The sequence below is a fragment of the Bacillus rossius genome, chromosome 7, assembly GCF_032445375.1.
Source record: "Bacillus rossius redtenbacheri isolate Brsri chromosome 7, Brsri_v3, whole genome shotgun sequence".
NCBI classification, from domain to species: Eukaryota; Metazoa; Arthropoda; class Insecta; order Phasmatodea; family Bacillidae; genus Bacillus; species Bacillus rossius.
In genome coordinates this window covers 17841225-17865542 of record NC_086335.1, presented here as the reverse complement: position 1 = coordinate 17865542, position 24318 = coordinate 17841225, and the positions used below count along the sequence as shown (strand labels likewise).

The following is a 24318-nucleotide window of genomic DNA, read 5'->3' as shown; positions in this document are numbered from 1 at the left end:
GTCCAAGGCGAATACATCACCGGCGTTTCGGTCGACACTGCAGTCGCCATCATCGGGATAGAGTTACTTACTTAAGTTTTTAAAATCCTCTCAGGCGAGATTATTAAAGGCAGAAGAACTTGTAATAACCTCTGTAGGTAATTCTACTCTGATGATGGCGACTGCAATGTCGACCGAAACGTTGGCGATATGTTCGCATTAGACTCGGCTACAACCCAGAAGCCAAGCTACTTCAAATAGCGTTATTCTTTTTTGGTATACCCAAAAGGCGAAGCTGTCGAGATGCGCCAATGGCAGGATATGCACGTATATGTTCGCGTTTGTGGACATCAGAAATACGTGCTAAAAACATTGTTTTTCATGGTGAAACCACCCGGGAATGTATTTTGTATACTTTAATAATGTCTATATTAATTAACTGCAAGTTAAATAATACGTGATTGAAAAAACTTTATTACATTTATGAGATAGTCTCAAATATTTAGTATATGTGTCTAGAGCAATGAGAAATGTGTTTGATGACAATGATGAAACATGATGTAGTTAAACTAAGATGTGGTTAGAATCTTAACATTAAATTTTATTTTTATGAACTTCATTAATGTAGTATATGTACTGTATATTATACAAAAATATTATTATGAATTGTATTTATTTGTCATTTCAGTAAAATATTTTAATACATTATTTCCTGTTTTGTTCCGGTTTTTTCATAATAACTAGGGGTATAGAATTTTAAAATCTTAATTAAAGAACAATAAAAACACTGTATTTAAATATATATAAATATATATAATCTTTGTGCCAAGTTAACCCTGAAGACCCAGAAGTGCGAGACCATTCCGGAATTAGGTGGACGGGGGGGGGGGGGGGGGGGGGTCAAAATTTGGACAACCTCAGTCTCCGAGTGAAGGGAAGCGAAGAGGGCGAGGGACCCCTTGGCGCGCTACAGCGGACGGCGAGCGGCAGAGGCTGGTGCATCGGGACTGTGTTGTGTGCGACGGACGAGTGAGTAGTGTCAGGCTGTGTGTTGGGACAGAGATGCGAGTTAAGAGACGAGCAGTTGGGAAGGCCACTGTCAGGTTGAGCTCCAGTGGGGAGAGTAAACTGTGGACTATGTGAAAGAGTGATTAATTTGTGGATAGACATTTAGTTAAATTAATAGTGTAAATAGAAGTAATAAATAAAACTGTATTTAATTAACTGTTTTCTCACTCGTAACAATACACTTAACAACAGTTGTTTTTGTCTTGTTTTTCTCTTTATTTCTGTACTCATATTTCTTGTCATTTCTTGTGAATTCTCTATGACATACAGTAAAAACCAGCAAAAGCTGTGTCCATAAAAATGTTCTTAATCAAAAAAAAGAAGATTCGGAAGTCCGACAACCTGCAAAGGTTTTGACACAACATACCTACGCATTTTCATGGGGAAAGTTATAACAATCAGTATTTGCAAACATGCAATATTAACATCAGTAAGTAGCCTTTGTTTATTTTGGTTGCTTCAGGTTGTGATAAATGATTACAGCTTTAGCCAGTAGTGTGTAATCATTACAATAATAACATTATATAGAGAATACTGTACAGAGTACAGTTCAGGCCACGGTAGAGAACAGACGTGTCAGCGGGTGCTTCGTTCAATGCGAAGTGTTTGTATAAGTGTATAAGTGTTCAAGAGTATATATACTTTAAGTTCTTGTATTTTCATCAGATAAATAGTTACTTAACAATGTCAAAAGAGTGTGAAATATCTAACGTATCTTGAGGCGGCAAATGTGTAAAATATAATTAAATTATTAAATTCTCTTGAATTTTTAAAATTTCTTTCACGTTCATTGCACATCGTTGAAAACTGCAAAAAAAAAAAAAAACTGCGAAAGCTTGGATTAAAGAACGACACTTGGAAGTGTGAGAAGTGTAAAGCTCTTAAGAAGAGTAGCATCGAACTGTTTGTTGACGTAAAACTTTTAATGGAACAAGTGGCTGAAATTCATCACCAATTACAAGCTCTGCTAAAAGTTGTTAAAAAATAAAATCTTTTAAAAGAACGTATAATATTTCCGAAAAGTTTGGGGAGTTTCGTGCAACCACAAAAATATTTCAGGAAAACGAATGACAAACTAGAGAAAGAGAACGGATTTTTAAATAAGTCGGTCATCGGGGTGGAAGATTAAACGAACTTGAACAATACAGCCATAATATAAACACAAATATTTTTGGAATGGCGTGGATAATAGTTAAACACTATTGCAATAGTAAGTAAAATCGCTAATGTTGTTGACATAGTCGTGGGCGATAAGGATGTTCAGGTTGCTCACAGACTACTTAGCGGCCGAAGAGAACTACCTAGGGCGATACTTATTCAACTGCTCTCCCGACAAACGAGAGATCAGTGGTTACATACAAAAGTAAGAATACGATACAAGTACGATTTGCAATAATCGAACATCACACGCACTGCAATAATTCTCTTCTCTGGGAAACCAAAAAGTGGTAGGCGATAATAAATACAAGTTTTTGTGGAAACGCAAATATTCGTTAGACGAGAGGAGGAGGAAAACAGCCACAAGAATCAGACGTCCGTCAGATCTTAAAAATTTTGTTGTTTCAAAAGTTTCTAGTTAAATACGTTAGTCTAAATTTTTTCTTACGAATGTATTTTTTATAATCAATCGATGGAGACGATTTCACATGGGACTGTCTTGACTGTTCTGAATTAGATAGAACATTCACTGATAATGGTTTCAGTGTCTTGCATTTGAATATTGGAAGTATTTAAGCAAAAACTGCAAACATTTCTTATTTTCAGATACTATAGTAATATGTTTCAAATCATGCGTCGCTTTAAGAAGTCTGTTCCCTCCATCTAGAAGTCTTCACGACATACTACATTCATTTGAGATTGCGTTGACACTTCGTAATACCACACGTTTATGCTACTCGGAGACAATAATTTATGTACTACTGTTTACGATAACTATAAAGAAAAATATTCGTATATTCTTGCCAAATGCGGCTTGACATCTTGCATAAACAAATGTTCACTTTTCTCACAAACCTGTGTAGACCATGCGTTTTCAAAGATAAAATTATGTTTATGCTGCAGTGTAACACGCTAATATTAGAGGTCATTTTGATTCGGTTACTATTTACAATATTGTGTGTTAAATCTCTCTTGCAAAAAAAAAATATGCATAAATGTTTATAGAAAATTTTTCATCCGAATTGTCTTGAATCGGAATCATGGAATTGTGTAGTAAATAATAAAAGATGTTAATTTAAAAGTTTTTTTTATTTACTAGAAAATAACACATACAAAGCTGGTTCACTTACAGTTAGTAAACGTAAGACAATTGTGACGTTAGCTTCGCTCGTCACATATTTGTTTTCTTTGTGACCGCGCTGGTTATGTGAATGCTTACGCATTCTGGTGAGGTGGTCTCAGGCTGCGCCACTCTGCTACCTAGGTTAAGTTTGGTGAATGTTAGATTGTACTTGGTGTAATAGGATAACCATCTAAAATGCCTACAGTGTAGGTAAACGAATTGTCTAAGGAACAGCTGAAAGTTAACCTAACAGCCGCGGCCATTGAATTTGACGACAGTGACACTCTAAATGTTTTGAGAAAAAAATTTGTCGGTTTCATAAAGGGAAATAAGAGTATGGCTGGGGATATTGAAGCAAGTCAGGCTAGACAGGTAGCTGTTGCTGAATACAAGATTCCCCTTATTATGTCATCATTACAGAGTGTTCCGCAGTTGAATTCGTATGAGCCTAGGGCATTGCTCAAGTTCATCGTTGCTGTCGATAAGATAAAACGTAGTTATCTGTTGCGTTCTGAAGTAGAATTAATTCAGGGGTTGTTGCCCAAATGCACTGGGGTAGTTCTTGAAGCATTACTGGATGGTTTAGCCCGGGGTGAGAATTGGGAAATTATCAAAGAGAAGTTATGGGTGTTGTTGTGTCCTGCAAGAGAAAAGGAAGATTTTGAAGCAGCTTGCCTAAAACGTTTTCAGCGCCGTGGGGAGCGCATGGTTGAGTTTATTCAAAATTTACAGGAATGTGCTTCCGCATTGGGGAAAAAATATTCCGATGGTCAGTTTATTAAGTTCGTGCTGGACAACATGGCACCTGAGATTAGGCAGCAATGTTCTTTCCTGCAGTGTCCTAAGTGCCTGGAGGAGTTGAACACATGGGCCATTGAGGTAGATAACCTTGTGTATACTTGCCGGGTTTATCATGCACAGTTAGCAGATCAGGTGAATATTGAAGGGGGGGCGCAGCATAAAAATACTCATAAAGAGGTTAGAGGTGATAAACATCTGGGTGCGAGCAACTTTTTAAAAGAAAAGAAAAAGACAGTAACTTGTTTCAAGTGTCACAAGCCGGGGCATTTTGCCTCAAATTGTTGGAGCCAGCTCTCCGAGGGTAGTCAGTGTTTCAAATGTGGAAATGTTGGGCATATTTCCAGTCAGTGTAAGAAGGTGGGTTCTGGGGGCACTGAGAGCATGAATAAGGGATCAGACGAAACCAATGTCAATCAAGGAGGGCAAATAGCAACTATCAAATACAGGGGTCCTGGAAAAAATAATAGCAGTTTTTGGGTTGATACCCTGGTAGCGGGGAAAACCAGACAAGCTTTGGTAGACACAGGTGCCAATTCTAGCTTCATCAGTCAGAAGTTTGCAAATCAGTTGGTGTCTGAGGATCCTGAATTCAAGAACCGGTTGAAAGTAAAGGAGGGTTTTAGGTTGCAGGTGGCTAATGGCATCAGTATTCAGGTTAGGGTTTCTATGAGGTTACATTAAACAATTTGTAAGTTTACATGGACCAGACAGTTTTGGGTCTTGCCTGATTTAATCTGCGATATGGTGTTAGGGTTAGATTTTTTAGAGGAGACCCGAGCGGTTGTGAATTGTGGTGACCGAGAGTTAACGTTTGGTTTTCAAAAAGACTTTGTGGTGCCTTTGGAGCGGAAGTCAAAAAGGGAAATGGAGGTATGTTCTGACATACAGGGGGAGACGAATCATTTATCGGGTGAGCAACAGGAGAAGTTGAAAGCAGTGATGAAGGAATTTGGGGACGTTTTGAATGATAAGTTAGGGAGATGTGAGATGATGCCGTATCAGATTAAAGTGAGTGATGAAGAACCAGTGAGATGCGTCCCGTATCAGTGTTCACCCCCGAAGCTTCAAGCATTTAGGGAAATAGTGAAGGAGTTAGAAAAGCAAGGGATTATTCAGCGTACGCTTTCTCCGTATGCGTCGCCTGCTTTCCTCGTGAAAAAGAAGGAACTGGGGAAGTACCGCTTAGTTCTCGATTATCGTCTGCTGAACCGTAAGATAAAAGTGGACCCTTTTCCTATGCCAAATATAGAGGTGTTATTTCAATATCTGAGTGGTGGAAAATACTTTACTGTATTTGATCTTAATTCGGCCTTCCATCAGTGTGTTCTAAAGGAGAGTAGCAAGAAATACACAGGGTTTGTAACACCATGGGGCCATTTTCAATGGGAACGTGTACCCTTTGGGGTCAATTTTGGTGGACAATGCCTGTCAAGGATTTTGCATGTATTGTTAGAGGAGTACCAGTTCGAGTTCGTAGTTTCCTTTCTTGACGATATTCTAGTATTTTCGAATTCTTTTGAGGAGCATTTGGTACACGTGTGCAAAGTTTTGGAGAAATTGCGCAGCGCAGGATTTACTGTTAATCCTAAAAAAATTGTGTGGGCTAGTGAACAGGTCAAATTTCTTGAATTCCTAGTTTCCAATGGGAATTTAATCATGGATCCGGAAAAAATTGGGCCCATAGTGAATTTTCCCCAACCCAAAAACTTAAAAGGGGTCATGAGGTTCATAGGCATGTTGGGTTATTTTGCCAAATTTATTCCTAACTATGCGGAAAGATGCGCCCCGCTGAATATGTTGAAAAGAAAGAATGTTACTTTCAAATGGGGTAGTGAGCAGGAACGTGCCTTTCAGGACTTTAAATATGCTATTTCACACCCACCGGTTCTTCAGTTGCCCAACTTCAATGAAAGATTTGTATTGCAGGTAGATGCCAGTAGTCTAGCAGTGGGAGCTGTATTGTTGCAGGGTCAGGAAGGGCAGATGAGGCCGATTGCATATGCGAGTCGCGCTCTAAATCATCAGGAGCAGATGTACAGTACGTACGAGAAGGAGGCCCTGGGGTGTATTTTTGGGGTAGAACGTTTTGCTAGTTATCTGGAGCATGCAGAGTTCGACTTAATGACAGATAACCAGGCATTGACTTGGTTATTCTCTCATCCTCGACAACTTGGTAAATTAGGGCGATGGATCATGCATCTTACACGGTTCCGTTTCAAGATTATACATGTGAAAGGGAAGGAAAACTATATCGCGGACACACTTTCACGTATGTTCGACCCAACTGAATTTCATTTAGAAGGAAAAGAGGAAAGAGAAGAAACAGAGGTGGGCGATGAACCATTGGCTATTATCCATCACATTCCTGAGTCCTTTGTTGACATTGGTAAATGGCAGAGTGAAGATGAGGAAGGTGACGAGATCCGTGAAAAGATCCAGTCTGGGATGTGCAAGAACTTCGTCATTTCTAAGGGGATCATCTATCACGTCGATAAGAAGGGGAACAAACGAGTTTGGGTACCTCAACGTGTACGTAGGATGATTCTTAGATATTTTCATGATTCGGCTGTTGGTGCCCACATGGGAGCTAGGAAAACTGAGATGAAGATCCGTCAGGAATTTTTCTGGGAAGGGTTAGGAAAGGAGGTCCAGGAGTATGTAAGGAGGTGTTCTGACTGTCAATTTGTAAAACAACCTCATAATTCCAAAGTGGGAATGTATTCCGTACAGACACCCAAAAGAGTTTGGGAAAGGGTATACATTGATGTGTTTGGTCCTCTGCCACGATCTAGTAAGGGTCACAACTGTTTGTTAATTCTTGTGGATGGTTTTTCTAGATTTGTGGTACTTTTACCTCTCAGAGATATGAAAGCCAGCTCTATTTGTGGGAAGCTTAAAAATGAAGTGTGGAGAATATTTGGTAGCCCTGAGTTGCTCATTTCCGATAATGCGACATATTTCACTTCAGTAAATCTTAAGAATTTGTGTTTTCGTTGGGGAACAAAACAAGTCCATACCAGCCCGTACTACCCATGCCCAAATTTGGTGGAGCGTGTGAACAAGTCGATCAAGGCAGCTCTTACCATCTTTCACCATGAAAAGCAAAGGGGTTGGGACACTGAGCTGTCATCTCTGAATGTCGCGCTGAACTCCGTGGCTCATGGGGCAACTGGAAAGATGCCAAGTATGATTATGTTTGGTAGGGAGTTCCCCCATCCCCTGCTACATCTATGGGGTATTTTTCCTGGTTGTTTTGAAGAATCTGGTGTAAAGCTGGAAGAAGTTTGGAGTAAGACTCAACATGCGTTGGACAAAGCGCATGCTATCATGGGAAAGAAGAACAATCAAGGGAGGTCGGTGTCGGATATTATTCCTGGTGACTTGGTGGTGTGTCGAAAAGTAAATCTTAGTAAGAAGGTGGATTTCTTTTCGAGCAAGTTGTGCCCTGCCTTTGATGGTCCTTATCGCGTTTTATCTTTCCTGACACCTGTCACAGTTAATTTGGGAGATCCTGATAAAGGGATTGTCATAAAGAAGGCTCACATATCAGCAGTAAAAAAGTTCTTTCCACCTTAGAACAGCCCTGTTGGTGGTTTGACCCTAGTTGCTTGCGTTCTGGTGTCCTTGGAGTTTCTTATTTTGTGTGGGTGTAATGAGTTAGGAGTTTTTGTAGCTTGTAATCGTTTGTTATGTGGTTGGTGAGTATGTTTTGCTTTGGTCTCCCTTTTGTTTGAGCTGTTATACCTTGCGTTGTCCGAGGGGGAGTGGGTTTTAGGCGGGGAGGCTGTGACGTTAGCTTCGCTCGTCACATATTTGTTTTCTTTGTGACCGCGCTGGTTATGTGAATGCTTACGCATTCTGGTGAGGTGGTTTTGAACTAACCTTGCCTCGTAGTTCTCTGATTTGTCGTAGGAGGTCTCTGTATGCGGCGCGCTGATAGCGCCACGATGGAGAAATTTTTTGTTTGCCATAGCCAGCTGTTGGTAGGGCTAGGGAAGTAATTTTTTGTGAGGTTTGTGTCGGTATGGCGAGTTGTAATTGAAAATGTTGCGGTTTTTGGGGCGGTCTGTCGAGGATGTAACTTCAACGAGTGGAGTTGAGCCACTGTATACTATGGCAGTATTAAGCAATACGATTTACGAGTGGTGTTTGCGACGAGTGCATGCTAATAGCTATTGCTGAGAATACTATGGCAATATTAAGGATTACAGTTTACGAATATTGTTTGAAACGGGTTGCTGCCTGGTTGTACTTCATTTACGATTACAGCAAACGTGACGAGTTTAATGTAATTCATCGTGGTGGACGGTTACCGCATTTAACCAGGAAGTTCCACTTGGTCTGGCACTGCTGCGTTTTCGGCCTGGTTGCCTTTTTGAAGCATGTTTTGGAGACCTGCCTTATGTAAGCGTTTTCGTTTACTGTCGACGAGGATTTGAGCTGTTTTCCTTTGCTCATGATGAGCGATGTTGGACAGCAAAGTAAGTTTTTGGCACTTAGTTTTAGCACCTCCCCGAATTTGGAGTACAATATGTGAGTGAACTTACTAAGACTACCCACAAGTAAAATGAAGTGTCACAGTCAGCCATTTATATTTTCAGTAATTTATTATCATTTTCAAGTTTGGCTGTTAGTGAGCTTTGACTATATGGTGTAAGATACAGATATATATTTTAATTTGAGAGCGCTACTAGAGAGAAAGTTAATTTTTTTATTGAGGAAAAGTAAATAATCAGTGACATATTGTTGATGGGTTTTTCGATGGTGCATATGGTAGGCATTTAGATGTGTTCCTAAATTTTTCTTGTAGTGAAAAAGAAGTTATATCTTGAGGCAGGTATGCGTGTATTTTAAAGTGTCTTACCTTGTATTATTAACAGTTAACTGTTCTTTATAACATGTACCTTAAGCAATTTTCTTTTAAAGTTAATTAATATTCTATTATGTATACACGCTAAAGATTTGCTTATCTGAAGGAAGTAATGTTATAATTAGTTCTTTTACGATACATGCTGGTACATGATCTTATTTGTGGTAATAGTGATTTTTATTTGATGTTTTACTAATATTGTTAAGTATTTATTATTGGAAGTATTTTACACAGCCTGTAGTGTTTATGTATGCACCTTATTATATTTGTATTCTTGGGGGGAGTACAAAGTTATGCTGGCATAACCTGTGCTGTATTTGGAGTCTGGTTATTAATAACTGTGAGTTGGCATTGACTCAGTCTGAGGCATGTGGTGTGGCCTGCGACTACCATCTCCAACCCCTCCATACTTTCATTTAATATTTTTGTGCGTTATTTTTTTGGTAAAAGTAATGGATTTATTAACGTTAATAATTGATTACTATTATAAATGTTCCAACTAATATTTAGTGATCAGAGTAAATTTGCTGTGGAAGCGGTCAATGTAATTGTTGATGAGTACAGTATTAATTTTGTGGACCAATACAGGTAATAAATTCTCTTTACTTCGACCTAGGATTCTTTCTTTCCATCAGACTGCCCTACTACCTCCCTTTCCGCTTAACGCCGTGGTTAGTGGAGATAACGGTGGTCTCACAATAAACATGATAAAATAATGGATGCTAATCGTGTTGGTGAAATCTATTAGAATAAGAGACAAAATTAGGAAACATCTTAATAAAGTATTATTCAGTGCGCAGCTAAGATGTAGGTACGTATTGTAACTACAGAAACCGGCTTACATCTCTTATTCAAATAACTTAAGACAATTATTATAAAACAAATATTGCTGACGCACAAAATGATTCCAAAAAAATTGTATATTTTTATTAGGTTACTGACTTAAAAAATGAAAAGGTTGATATTAAAACTCTATCAAACGATAGCAACATAATAAATGCCACAAACATAATAAATGCCATGTGATATCCTGGAGAAGCTGCGAAATCACTAAATAAATATTTTGCAAATGTTGTAAATTCTATGGTTTCAGAAATCTTTAAAATTAAATCTAGTAATGAAATCAAACATTTTTCAGGTGATACCAAAAATTATTAGTGGTCTTATTATTAGCTCCGATTTCAGAATCTGATATACAATTTATTATTTCTGAAACAAAGACCAATCTTGATATTAAGTAAGATATCAAAAATTAAAATAAATAAAAATGTTTTTTTTTTTTAAATTATAACTAAATACTGTCAATAGGTGTTATACCATGACTATAAAAATGTCTATTAAAAAGTAAAAATTAATATTTAAAGGAAGTATGTAGAAATATATAGTGTTACGTTGAGATGAGTATGTTACGTACATATTTAGTTTTACGATTAAATATCATGAATGTTACTTTGCGGTAATCAACTCAGCATTCAAGGGCATTAATGTAAATAATTTGCTTTATGTGAATTTCGAAGGTGCACCTATAGTGTTTACGATTGGTTACAGCGTTACGAGGGACTCATTCCTGGAAGAAAACGAGTGGACGCATGATACACTCTATGAAATTTTTATACGGCTTGCTCGAACATGAACATGTGTGGGTATTATAAAGGTGTTAAGGGGGTAACTGGTGTGTGAAATGCATTTGCTTACGTTTACGTCTGCATAGAAGCTCGTGCTTTCGTAACGGTATTACCGGAAAAGCTGTGATACGTGAACCACGGAGAAGACTGGCCCGGCGGTTTGCTGACTTGGAATCAGCTCGTTACTGAATCCGCCGGCGGGTAGCCCAGGCGTCGCACGAGTTGCAGCTTACAACTACTCCAGCGAGACGCAGCGAGTAGAGACTCACTACTTGAGGAACTGTATAGCAGGGAAGTGGCAGGGTGTGTTTTTATGCCATTATGATATTATTTATTTAAAATTTAATTAAATATTCGAAATTAATTTTATTTCAAAATGAAATTTACTAAATATACTGAATATTTTTTTTTAAATTTATAATTTTTATTTTTATTTAATTATAATTTAGTGAATAATAAGGCAAATAAATTACCACCAAAGTAAAATAACATAGTTTACATTAATACACTTAAAATAATACAATTATATATTTTATTACTAATAATAGTAGTATGTAAATGGGGCTCCGAGATCAGGGTCCAGGGGGTGGAGCCGGGAGCCGGTGTCCGCCATCTTGGATTGTGACGTCACGGCGGCAAAAAATTCCTCAAAATTCCTCAAAAATGACTCAAAATAACTCAAAAATTACCGTTTTAAGAAAAAAATTCCCGTTTTCGAGGGAAAAATTCCCGTTTCGAGGGAAAAATTCCCGTTTTAGTCCGTAAAAATCCCAGCGGCTAGAAATGTCCTTAAAGAGGCTTAAGCAACCTTAACTCAAGCCTCAGTTAAGCCTCTATCAGGACTTACCTTGACCGTTGACCTTGACCTTGAACTCGGCGGCCATTTTGTATCCGCCATTTCGGATGACGTCATTGTGTTCTCGAACATTCCGGCATTGTTTTTTCCGCCATTTTGAATTATGACGTCACCGTTGCAAATTTTTTTACGGTCGCCATCTTTAAAATCTTTATTTATTATCTGATTTTAAGGGAAAAAAATTAAATAATAAAATTTTAATAAATTATTTATAAAAATTACATTTATGACACGGAGCTCGGAGTCCTCGGTTCGAACCCGGTGAGGGCAAAAAAATTAAAAATGGCGACAGATCCTTCCCCCGCGGTGGCTGAAGGCAGACTGACTCCCACCACTTTTTTTTCAAAGCAAATATTTCGTCACCTAGTATAAACGTCATGTCCACCATCTTGTCTTCGATGCTGGAAGCCATCATCATTGTATCGTCGGCGAGAGTGCGCTGATGACATGTTAGTTTAATTCTTATCCGCTAGAGTGCAGTTATCATTTATTATTGCTGTGACACCCGACATCTTGTCATTTGGCCGCCATCTTAAAAATCCGTAATTATTTAGCTAAGAATTCGGGAAAAGTTCCAAAATTAATTAAATAAATCACTCATTAATTTACATATTGATTCGATCCGCTCCTGTCCTCGGTTCGATACCCGATCGATGCAATAATGTTTAATTTTACGTAAAAAATAATAATTTCAATAAACCATGTTCAACATTCGTAAAGAGACTCTAAATCCTCTACGACCATCATCCTATCAGATATCAAGACCACCATATTGGAAATGCGTAATTTTAATGCTAGAGATTCGGGAAAAAGTTCAAAATTCATTAAATAAATTTGTAATCTATATACTGATTGATTAGATCGACTTAGGTCCTTGGTTCGAACCCTGGCCGATACAAAACCACTTTAATTTTAAAAAAGTACCAGAAAAGTGTAAGGTTCGAGAAATAATACACCACAAAGTCTTTTACAAACATAATATTTATTACACAATTTCTATCCTACTACAGAATCACTTGCGAAAGCCAGCAATCTTATAAACATTTAGCCCTGCATAGACGTGCAACGACTACTTCTTAGCTCCAACAGCTCCAAATGCACCAAATGGCTCCAACAGATCCAAATGCTTGACAGCTTCAAATGATTGACAGCTCCAAATGTCTCCAAATGCTTAACACAGCTCCAAATGGCTCCAAATGCTCCAAACGGCCTCCAAATGCTTGACAGCTCCAAATGCTTCAAAAGGCTCCAAATTTATTTTAATTACGTCGTTTCCAGCGTTTTGGTCTCAGATCGCCATCACAGTCTTCGATCTTGCCTGATTTAGGTGCTTCAGTACAGTACTCAATCATGTCAGCCTCATATATGTCACCACAAATTTCAATCATGCCAGCTTCAGATGATTCATCAAAGTCTTCGACCTTGTAAGCTTCAGGTGGTTCTCCATCTTTCACATTTTCATGGAGACGTCTAGATATTGGAGTAAATATATTTTCATTTCTAATGTGGTTACAACTTCCTTCGTTTGTTTTAAATTATAAATTATTATCTTGCTCTAGATCAGTAATTTTAGCATTAGTTTTTTCGCCTTCGTTCCTCTTCCGAGATGTTGTAGCCCAGTCTTCGTTATGTTTATTCATCTTAATTGTACAGGTATTGTAATGTCTAACCAAGTAATATCTTCTACCAAAGGATTTCTGACACTGACTGCAATGGAATGGTTTTTGACAAGGACCCAAATTACACTCGCTTCTCTCATGTCGTTTAGCATTCTTTCTCAAGGTAAACACCTTGCTACAGTATCTACAGTGATGTCGTTTTGATACAGCAACTAATCCCGAATCAGGATTCATATTAGTTACTGAGACTAATGCCAGACGCAAACTAAGAGTTTTAAATTAGATATATTACTTAAATAGAATTTTTTAACTATTACATCAGCGAGAAGTAATTTATCTCATTCAAAGGTACTTTTTGCAAGTAGTTCTGCTTTTCAACAACAGATGTTGCCACATGTTACTTGCAGTTAAATAATATTTAGTTCTATTATGCGGGATGCGGGATGCTCACTAACGATCGCAAAAGAAGGATGGCTTCGCTAGACTCCAAGGAGAAGGAAGTTCGTCCTTCCTGTTAGTGCTTCTTAGATATCTCAGAGATTATTTGACTGAGTAATGATATATTTTTTTTAATTTCCACCTGATAAAAATATTACAAGTGTTGATTAAGTAGCAGAAATTCACTAATTACATGTAACCTTGAAAAAAAAAGACATGCCTCATTAAGTAAAAAAAAAATCCTTCATGCAGAGATCAATTTCTCATCTGTAACCAGAAGCACTCGGAGAAAACCATCAGATGTCTATTCAGGAATAATCATAAGCACCCAGAGAAAACCATCATAATATTGTCTCAAGAATAATCAGGAGCACACGGAGAAAACCGCCATAATATTGTCAAGAATAATCGGAAGCACACGGAGAAAACCGCCACAAGTTTTCTTTGATATCATAAAATTACAAAAAAATTAATAAAAAATTAATAATAAAAACGAAAAAAATTCAAAAACTGATTCTGGCTTGTACTAGAAGTCTAACTTTGCACATCAAAGAGAAGTTTACAAGCTAGCAGAATGTTTATGAAGCACCTAAAGCAGGCAAGATCGAAGACTGTGATGGCGATCTGAGACCAAAACGCTGGAAACGACGTAATAAAATAAATTATCCTGATCAAGTTTGTGATGCTGACATGATTGAAGACTGTGGTGACACATAAGAAGCTGGCATGAACGAAGACTGTGCTGCCACATCTAAGGCTGACATGAATGAGTACTGTGCTGAAGCACCAAAAGCATGCAAAAGTGAAGACTGTGATAGTGGTTTGAGACCAAAACGATGGAAACGTAATAAAATAAATTATCCTGATCAAGCTTGTGATAATCACTGGCACGATGACGAAAGTGACCTTGAGGTTGGTGTTAAAACGATAGACACCAGACATAATAATATTTATTATAAACATGCAAGGATGATGATGAACGCAGCAGAAGAGATTGATTATACCTCATGGGAAGATCCTAACATATTGGTTGACAGGCTACGACAACTACATGGATCGCTTTGTGCAGGAAACTATTCTAACATTAAAGAAATATCCTTCATACTCGAAGAACTGAGGGAATCTGGCTACATACAATAATGGCTTAAATTAAATGTATGTGTATAAACTTGAAGATAAATTAATATATTTTCTTTCCAAATGGTATCTACCATTTATCGAAATCTGATTTCTAAATAAAACTTATAACTTAAAGGTGCAAAATACGTTACCACTGCCAGTCAAAATGTATACTAATAAAGACATGTTAGTAATCATGCCAAGTTCGATAAGAAAAGTAATTGGAATCAGTTGGAATCAATTGAAGATGGAGCTGTTGGAGCCATTTGGAGCATTTGGAGCTGCTGGAGACATTTGGAGCTGTCAAGCATTTGGAGGCCGTTTGGAGCATTTGGAGACCGTTTGGAGCATTTGGAGCCATTTGGAGCCTTTTGAAGCATTTGGAGCGGTGTTAAGCGTTTGGAGGCTGTTGGACCATTTGGAGCCTTTTTTGGAGCATTTGGAGCATTTTGAAGCATTTAGAGGATTTAAGCTGCTGGAGACATTTGGAGCTGTCAAGCATTTGGAGGCCTTTTGGAGCATTTGGAGCTGTGTTAAGCATTTGGAGCCTTTTGAAGCATTTGGAGCTGTCAAGCATTTGGAGGCCGTTTGGAGCATTTGGAGCCATTTGGAGCTGTGTTAAGCATTTGGAGACATTTGGAGCTGTCAATCATTTGAAGCTGTCAAGCATTTGGATCTGTTGGAGCCATTTGGTGCATTTGGAGCTGTTGGAGCTAAGAAGTAGTCGTTGCACGTCTATGCAGGGCTAAATGTTTATAAGATTGCTGGCTTTCGCAAGTGATTCTGTAGTAGGATAGAAATTGTGTAATAAATATTATGTTTGTAAAAGACTTTGTGGTGTATTATTTCTCGAACCTTACACTTTTCTGGTACTTTTTTAAAATTAAAGTGGTTTTGTATCGGCCAGGGTTCGAACCAAGGACCTAAGTCGATCTAATCAATCAGTATATAGATTACAAATTTATTTAATGAATTTTGAACTTTTTCCCGAATCTCTAGCATTAAAATTACGCATTTCCAATATGGTGGTCTTGATATCTGATAGGATGATGGTCGTAGAGGATTTAGAGTCTCTTTACGAATGTTGAACATGGTTTATTGAAATTATTATTTTTTACGTAAAATTAAACATTATTGCATCGATCGGGTATCGAACCGAGGACAGGAGCGGATCGAATCAATATGTAAATTAATGAGTGATTTATTTAATTAATTTTGGAACTTTTCCCGAATTCTTAGCTAAATAATTACGGATTTTTAAGATGGCGGCCAAATGACAAGATGTCGGGTGTCACAGCAATAATAAATGATAACTGCACTCTAGCGGATAAGAATTAAACTAACATGTCATCAGCGCACTCTCGCCGACGATACAATGATGATGGCTTCCAGCATCGAAGACAAGATGGTGGACATGACGTTTATACTAGGTGACGAAATATTTGCTTTGAAAAAAAAGTGGTGGGAGTCAGTCTGCCTTCAGCCACCGCGGGGGAAGGATCTGTCGCCATTTTTAATTTTTTTGCCCTCACCGGGTTCGAACCGAGGACTCCGAGCTCCGTGTCATAAATGTAATTTTTATAAATAATTTATTAAAATTTTATTATTTAATTTTTTTCCCTTAAAATCAGATAATAAATAAAGATTTTAAAGATGGCGACCGTAAAAAAATTTGCAACGGTGACGTCATAATTCAAAATGGCGGAAAAAACAATGCCGGAATGTTCGAGAACACAATGACGTCATCCGAAATGGCGGATACAAAATGGCCGCCGAGTTCAAGGTCAAGGTCAACGGTCAAGGTAAGTCCTGATAGAGGCTTAACTGAGGCTTGAGTTAAGGTTGCTTAAGCCTCTTTAAGGACATTTCTAGCCGCTGGGATTTTTACGGACTAAAACGGGAATTTTTTTCTTAAAACGGGAATTTTTTAGTCATTTTGAGTCATTTTTGAGGAATTTTGAGGAATTTTTGCCGCCGTGACGTCACAATCCAAGATGGCGGACACCGGCTCCCGGCTCCACCCCCTGGACCCTGATCTCGGAGCTTCATTTACATACTACTAATAATATTTAAAATAAATAGAGGTTTTTATTTATAGGAATTAGATTTTAGTACCAATCACTAAAAAATATTATTTAAAAGCACATACATTACTTTTATTTGTTTGAAGCCTTTATTTGTGTTAGCTTTCTTTTATCCTGTGATAATTTTGTTGAATGGTTTGCGCGCATCGATTAATTTCACTCTCATCATTGTTTCATAACGCTTTTAAACAAATATAACTTCATAAATTTTATTGCAAAGTTTAATATAACATGAAAATTACATTCATACAAGAATTCGTGCCGTCGTGTTTTGGCACACATGTTGAATGAATGATTGGTCAATATAAAAGAACACCGCTTGTAGGCCTAATTTTTACTAAAGTTAGCACTACGTATACCGAAAACTGGCGCAGTTTCAGTAATATAATATATAGAGAAAAAAATTAATTATGTTTGTAAAACAAATTCAAATCACTTTTTCGATTCTGCAATGGCACAGATCCTTCTGCGCTATAAAAAACAATCTGCAAAAGTTTTTTTCTGATCGTTAAAACAGGATTACTTATTTGCACTATAGTTTTAATTTCGTCTAGTCCTACAATATTCAAAGACTGAGAGTGTTGTCAAAACCTATGCCATCCATCTATTTTACAAAGGTGTGTAGTGCAACGTGCTTTTATTTTGGTTTTAGCATTCCGCACAAATACATTCACGGCCTGCCGACCTCAAATCACACCCATCAGTAATGACAATTATATGAAAAAAGTACGCGTAAATCATGCGCGATAAATTTTTCCTAGGGAATTATGACACAAGATAAAACAATATACAAAAAAAATGGAAAATAGAGGCCTATGTATATGAATACAATGCAAATTAATGAAACGGTAAAATAATATTTTAACAATACAATCATCTGAATATGTAAGAAATGTTAATAATTTTACTGGAAATTTTGAATCTTCAATACAAAGTATTCAAAGTTAAACTTTTGAACAACTTGTCTTTTTATTTGCTTCTTTTATCCTGGTTGGATAAGAACTGTCTTGTAAACAAACAACAGAAGACAAACAACTCTACGTTCCTTACTTTCGTTTCTTCAGATGTAACGAAAAAAACTACGATATAGATTTTTTGCTCGTCATGGCTATAAAATGTTCCACGTGTTTCTTTGATTAAATGTGCCGTTTATAGTCATCCCTTCCTCAATGTGCAATCGAAAAATCACGCGTAAATGCATTACAGAACGCATGGCGTTCCGAAACATTTGAAGACAAGCATGGCCATTCTTTTGAATAGTTAGGTCGAAAATTCTGAAGAATTGTTTTCTTCCCTTCCCCCCCCCCCCCCGGCCCAGATACACATTGTTCTGTCACACGCTTCATTTCTACAACCGCACTGAAGAACAACACTATCGAAATACATAACAGATTTTCACGTCTGTAGACACGACAAAAACACGTTGAGGTAATAATGGCTTTCAAGAAATAAATTAAAACAACACAGGTTAGCGAAAGTACCCTACAAAAATTATCGTGATTTAAGTAGACAACAAACGAAAAGTCCGAGAATATGTACTAGTTGTATCATACAATGGAAGTAATACCATCCCATTATTATCTCAAAACACGAGAATGAATCTACTTATTTCGACAGTACATGCGCACACTTACTAGTTACGTTATTTGCGCAACCACGTGATGTATTCGAACAGCGTTCACGAAACATGCACACCAAAAACGGAATTTTTTCCGTCACCATGCAGCACAAAGCCTGGTTTCTGTAATTCCGTAATTCGGTGTTAAATCCGTAATAATTACGGAAAATCCATAATGGTTGGCAGCCTATTATAAATAGGCCATTTATTTGTAAGAATGCCTAAAGAACATTAAAAGTAGCTTCATTTGGCGAAATTCAATAAATGAATATTTTTTCCTTGTTTGAAGGATTTTTTTCCACCATATTGTATGTGCGTGTAGGTGGAACTGTCCACTGATGTAACTGCGTGCATGAGGCGTCGCCGTTGGAGTCAGGGGGCGCAACCCAATAGGCGGAATATGTCCAGTAAGAAACCTGTGCGGTTGAGAAATTGAAACATTAAAAATGAAGTTTTAAATATAAAGAAAATATTAAAATTTCTTAATCGCCATAACTTTAATAAAAAAAATTATTTTATAAACATTCTTAGTTTAGAATTTAAAGAATTCTGTATTAACGGAGTGGCGTATTGAATATAATAAAATTGCCAAATATTAAACTTTGGAATAATTTATGACAATTTTGAATTATCTTGGTGGCAATGAACGAAGCATGGATGTCGTATGCACCTTTGCAGACGTGTACGTGTGTATAATTTTTGCATTGAAACTGAGGTTATGATTTTCAACAACCATACTTTGTGGCTATGCAGGTGTTAATTTATGAAGGAAAAAAAAGATGAAGGATTTTAACACAGTGGTTTTGTTGTTCCGTATTGCAAAATAGGTAGGTATACTTAAATCCATAGTGAATAATTCCAGGGACATATAACCACAAAAAAATATTCAAGTTTGCTAAAATATATTTAGAAAATTTAACGACTTTTAAGTTGTTAGGTCGGTTATAAATACGGCACATTTTGCTGATTTCCAAATAAAATAAAAGCGCTGGTTATAGCATTGGGTTGCGACTCTGCCGTGCTTTGTGACCAGACTACTTTCCCCTGAGGCGCTGCTCTGCAGCTTGTTCGCCGCGTGGTTCGCGCGCAGGAACACCTGCAGCAGGCTTGTGTGGATGTTCCTCGCCGTAGCTTGTGTGGATGTTCCTCGCCGTAGCTTGTGTGGATGTTCCTCGCCGTAGCTTGTGTGGATGTTCCTCGCCGTAGCTGCCACTCGCAGCAGACTCGCGCTGTGTTCTCGTCAGGAAGCCTCCATTTCACAGACGAGAGAGCCTCACCCGAAGTTCCCCCAAGTTCATGATCGCTTTTTTTCCCCGTACCACAACATGCGTATTTATTTGGGATGTAGCTTACTCGTACGTCATACGCCGTTCTATCTTATTGTATAAACCGGTGTGGCATTAAATTTTGCTGTCGATTAGGATAGGTTAGCTACATTATAAATACCTACTTTAAAACATTGTGGATGGTTGGTTATATTAAATGAGTATAGCTACATTAAAAATACTGTAAAATCATTTTATGGTTGCTCAGCAAATAATTTTTTAATGTGTAGCTATCCAGGGCTAGGAAACCGTTTACACGATTTCACAGTATCTTTAATGTAGCTATCCTAACTTCCAAATCAACCGTCAACGACGTTTTAAAGTATTTATAATGTAGCCAACCTAACCTAATTGACCATTAGTTATCATGAGTTGTACAAAATAAACATTCACGGACACACGGCAAACGAAAAAATATGGCGGCGTACAAATAAATACCGTTGCCTTGTTTATGGTCTTTCTTTTTATCGACACCGCCATATTTATTTACAATGAACAAAAAAAAAAACAGAAGATGCATGATCGAGCGTTCGGCTCTCTCGTCTGTGAAAAGAAGGCTTCCCGTTCTCGTCGGGCAGACGGCCGCGGCGACCTCGCAGTTCGTTCAACCCTCTACGGGGACCGGTTCCCAGCCGGCGCGCGCGTGGCCTCGCCTGGTCTGCCTGGGTCTGCCTGGGTCTGCCTGGGTCTGCCTGGGTCTGCCTGGGTCTGCCTGGGTCTGCCTGGGTCTGCCTGGGTCTGCCTGCGTCTGCCTGCGTCTGCCTGCGTCTGCCTGGGTCTGCCTGGGTCTGCCTGCGTCTGCCTGCGTCTGCCTGGGTCTGCCTGGGTCTGCCTGGGTCTGCCTGCGTCTGCCTGGGTCTGCCTGCGTCTGCCTGGGTCTGCCTGGGTCTGCCTGGGTCTGCCTGGGTCTGCCTGGGTCTGCCTGGGTCTGCCTGGGTCTGTCTGGGTCTGCCTGGGTCTGCCTGGGTCTGCCTGGGTCTACCTGGGTCTGCCTGGGTCTGCCTGGGTCTGCCTGCGTCTGCCTGCGTCTGCCTGGGTCTGCCTGGGTCTGCCTGCGTCTGCCTGCGTCTGCCAGGGTCTGCCTGGGTCTGCCTGCGTCTGCCTGGGTCTGCCTGGGTCTGCCTGGGTCTGCCTGGGTCTGCCTGGGTCTGCCTGGGTCTGCCTGGGTCTGCCTGGGTCTGCCTGGGTCTGCCTGTGTCTGCCTGGGTCTGCCTGGGTCTGCCTGGGTCTGCCTGGGTCTGCCTGGGTCTGCCTGCGTCTGCCTGCGTCTGCCTGGGTCTGCCTGGGTCTGCCTGGGTCTGCCAGGGTCTGCCTGGGTCTGCCTGGGTCTGCCTGGGTCTGCCCCCTGGGCGGGAACACCAGTCCTCCAGTCCTTCAGCTGAGTGTCGGGGCACGCGTCTTCGCTTTGCTAGTTCACCCTCCTCTTTTTTAATGTGACAACGTCTAATAAATCGGTGATCAACGGCTGCACGCACGAAAAAGTGTCCCGTTACGCACATTGTCCCGTTTCGCAGTGTCCCGTTACGCTCATTGTACGCTTGCGCCGCATCTATCTCTCTTCCACTCGATTGGAACAGCCATCGATTTGACTTTTTCGAGGCACATTAAACTTGAAACACTCCCATTCGTTTTCTACTTTTCCTATCATCGTCCTATCCTTAACAGAATAACACAGATTGGAAGAAGTTAAATTTCAAACATGTAAAAAAGTTATAGTTAAAATAATCTCTTCGTTAAAGTAATAAACATTTGAATTAATGAGTGCAAATAAAAGTAAATTTATCAATTAAATTGTAGATTTCATTTCACTCCTTCTTTGTATCCATACAAAATAGTGATAATTCAATAAAAACGATTCAATTTTATTCATAAAATTTTGCAATCTTTTCATAAATGTTTTGTTATGACGTTGTCACGTTAAACTATCGTCCGTAAACCGACTTTACAGACAACCAATGGTTTTTTTTTTCTAACAAAAAGTTCAACTGCAACTGCATTATCCAGAGTTTCTTCCACATCCTGCGGTGAAACGATACGTCCGACAGCAACAGCAACCACGAGACTGATCGTATGTGCTGAGGGCTTCGAATCAATCCAAACTGTCAGTTCGGGCTGTGCAGTCCTAACTGGGAGCAGGGCTGATCGTGTGTGGGGAGTCCTTAGTTTCGCAGTTCACTGAAGTTCGGCGCTCTCGCTCATTCGGCTTTGGTGGCACATACACATTCAATATATTAACCTACTTTTTAAAGTGATGATTAGTTACCAACTATTAAAATTATTTACCAGTGTTTTAAAAGTAGCTAACTTAACCAAACCTAAATAATAATCGTCCATTATTTTAAAGTATTTTTAATAAAGCTTACCAAATCTAGCCAACCAGCCAATCTTTTTAAGTACTTTAAATATAGCTTACATAACCTTACATAATCAACCGTCAGCAAAAATTAAAACTATTTTTAATGTAGGTAACCTATTGTAACCAACATTCTCACAATATAAATAATTTCTATTTTTACCACCTGATCTAACCATTCATTAAAACGGTAAACTACTAACATTTTGGAACTTATTTTTTAGAAAAGTGGCTTTCTTTCAAAATAATAACATAATATGTCTAAGCAAATACAGCACAATTCTATAAATTGAATAAATTATTTAAATTATCGTTTCTCGAATTGTTGATTATGGGTCAACATAGAGAGAGAATATCGAGGAGAAAAAATGCTCACACGCGACCTCGGTATGAACATGTGTGAGTCTTATGTTTCTTGGGTCCACACACGCTGTGATCGCAACTTGTACCAGCGACAAGCCACACTACCAAGTCGCTACACTGCAAGCTGCAAGACTGGATCTATTTACCACCGCTACGATACCTGGCTCAATCCTCGACTAGTCGTAGTTACTGATCGCCCTGCACAGCTCTCTGATGTCTCAGCGCAGCGAGTGCTAGTTGACCAGCTCTAGTCTGTGTCACGTTACATTCCTCCAGTTCTCAAAAGTAGTTCCAGTGTCCACCGTTGTGGTGGTCAGTGCTCGTACTACTTTCGAGAACCGTTCTATTTTGTATAAGTTACATGAAGGATGCTATTACAGTCTCACACTAAGAAATAATCAAAGATGTCAGTTTGTGAACAAAATTGCTTTAGTCTGCAACTGTCCCACGCAGTTAGAATAAATTATTCACTCACTTTTGGCATTGTCCCAAAACTGAGTTGTTTTAAACCAAGTAGCTTATGAGCTAATATTTCTTTATAACTGTGATATTGTGATCTTCATATTTGACAGAAAGCAAACTGCAATCCGGACGACTAATTTTAATTGAATAAATATCCGATTCATTAATAAACACTGATAGAAATTAGTATGGAAAATTCTCGTCGGTTACAGTCAAAACAGTACAATTAATGAGAGGCAGAATATTTTTTTTTTGATTTCAATTGATAAAAAAAGAGCGTTGGTGGTTGGGAATCTCATGGTACATTGTGTATGAAATAGTGTAAGTTTTATTAATTTTCTTAATCACAATCATCGTTTATTTATCAGCGTTTCATTGAATTAGCAAACATGCAACTTTTTATACTACTTTACAGCCATAAAAGCACGCCTAGATATGTTAAATATAAACGTCTGAAAGCAATGCATGCAATTTAATCAACTTGACCTTTATATGTTTAGTAACCAAATTTTCTGTAGCTTTACTCAGGGGTTACTTTGCATTACATACAAATATGTACTTAACAGAAATAAAAAAACAAACAAAAGGACTATTATATATGCGATTGGTTTAGTATAAATTCAATCAAATTTAAATTTTAAATAAAAGCTCAGCATCTAAAATTTATATTAACCAGTATAAAAAATTAATAATTTAATGAAGTTAAATATGCGAGATAAAGTTTTAATATCATTACACTGGGAGTGTTCTGTAACGAAGGCAGAGCTGGCTGTGACTGTACCCGGCCTACATTCCTCACCTGCGCCCGGCATGCACTGCGATCTTGCTCGCTCTGTCGTCCTACAAGACGAGCGGGAACACGGAATTGATCACGGCCATAATGTGGCTCCGAGACAGCTTCCTAATGAAGCTGCAAGTATTTTAATGATCCGCAGCTTCAACAGGTGATTGTACCAGAGATTGAGCTGCTATCTCACTTCGCCTGCCTGTAACCTCGTCCGATCTCATCTCTTCAGAATATAAAATATGTGATTCGAATGAGTAAAACAAGCTCCCGGTTTCAGATCTTTTTTTTTTTTTTTTTTTTCGTGGTCTCGAAGTCTCTGACAACGAGTTCGTTACAGACACAAACGTACAATCAAGAAAAAGACAAACAAATTAAGATGAACCCATTCCAGCATTTTTTTTTTTTAACTGAAGACCTTCTTGATAATGATGTCAAACAGTTTTTTTTTGAAACTGGGTTATCCAGAATACCAGACCAATGTTTTATAGATTCATAATTTCTTTCGATGACATCAGCTAGTTTTGTTTTCTCCGAAAACGTGCTTATAAAATATATTGGTTAAAACATCGGGAATAATAGAAAACTACAGCTCAAATAATCTCTGTATAAAGAATTTTCAATTGTTTTGAATTTATACTTCTTAAGGCGCGTTATGAAAAAGTTGCGAGAC

General features: G+C 38.4%; 1 protein-coding gene across 1 annotated transcript in view; it reads right to left on the bottom strand.

Moving 5' to 3' along the window:
- LOC134534409 (basic salivary proline-rich protein 2-like) overlaps positions 1-23673 on the bottom strand; it is a 62891-nt gene extending 39218 nt beyond the window's left edge. The window contains exons 1-3 of the mRNA XM_063372874.1: positions 23661-23673; positions 20276-21061; positions 19397-19564 (exon numbers count right to left, since the gene is read on the bottom strand). Coding sequence (XP_063228944.1) covers positions 19397-19564; positions 20276-21061; positions 23661-23673 — 967 coding nt within the window. The remainder of the gene's footprint in view (positions 1-19396; positions 19565-20275; positions 21062-23660) is intronic.
- Between the last annotated feature and the right edge of the window lie 645 nt (positions 23674-24318).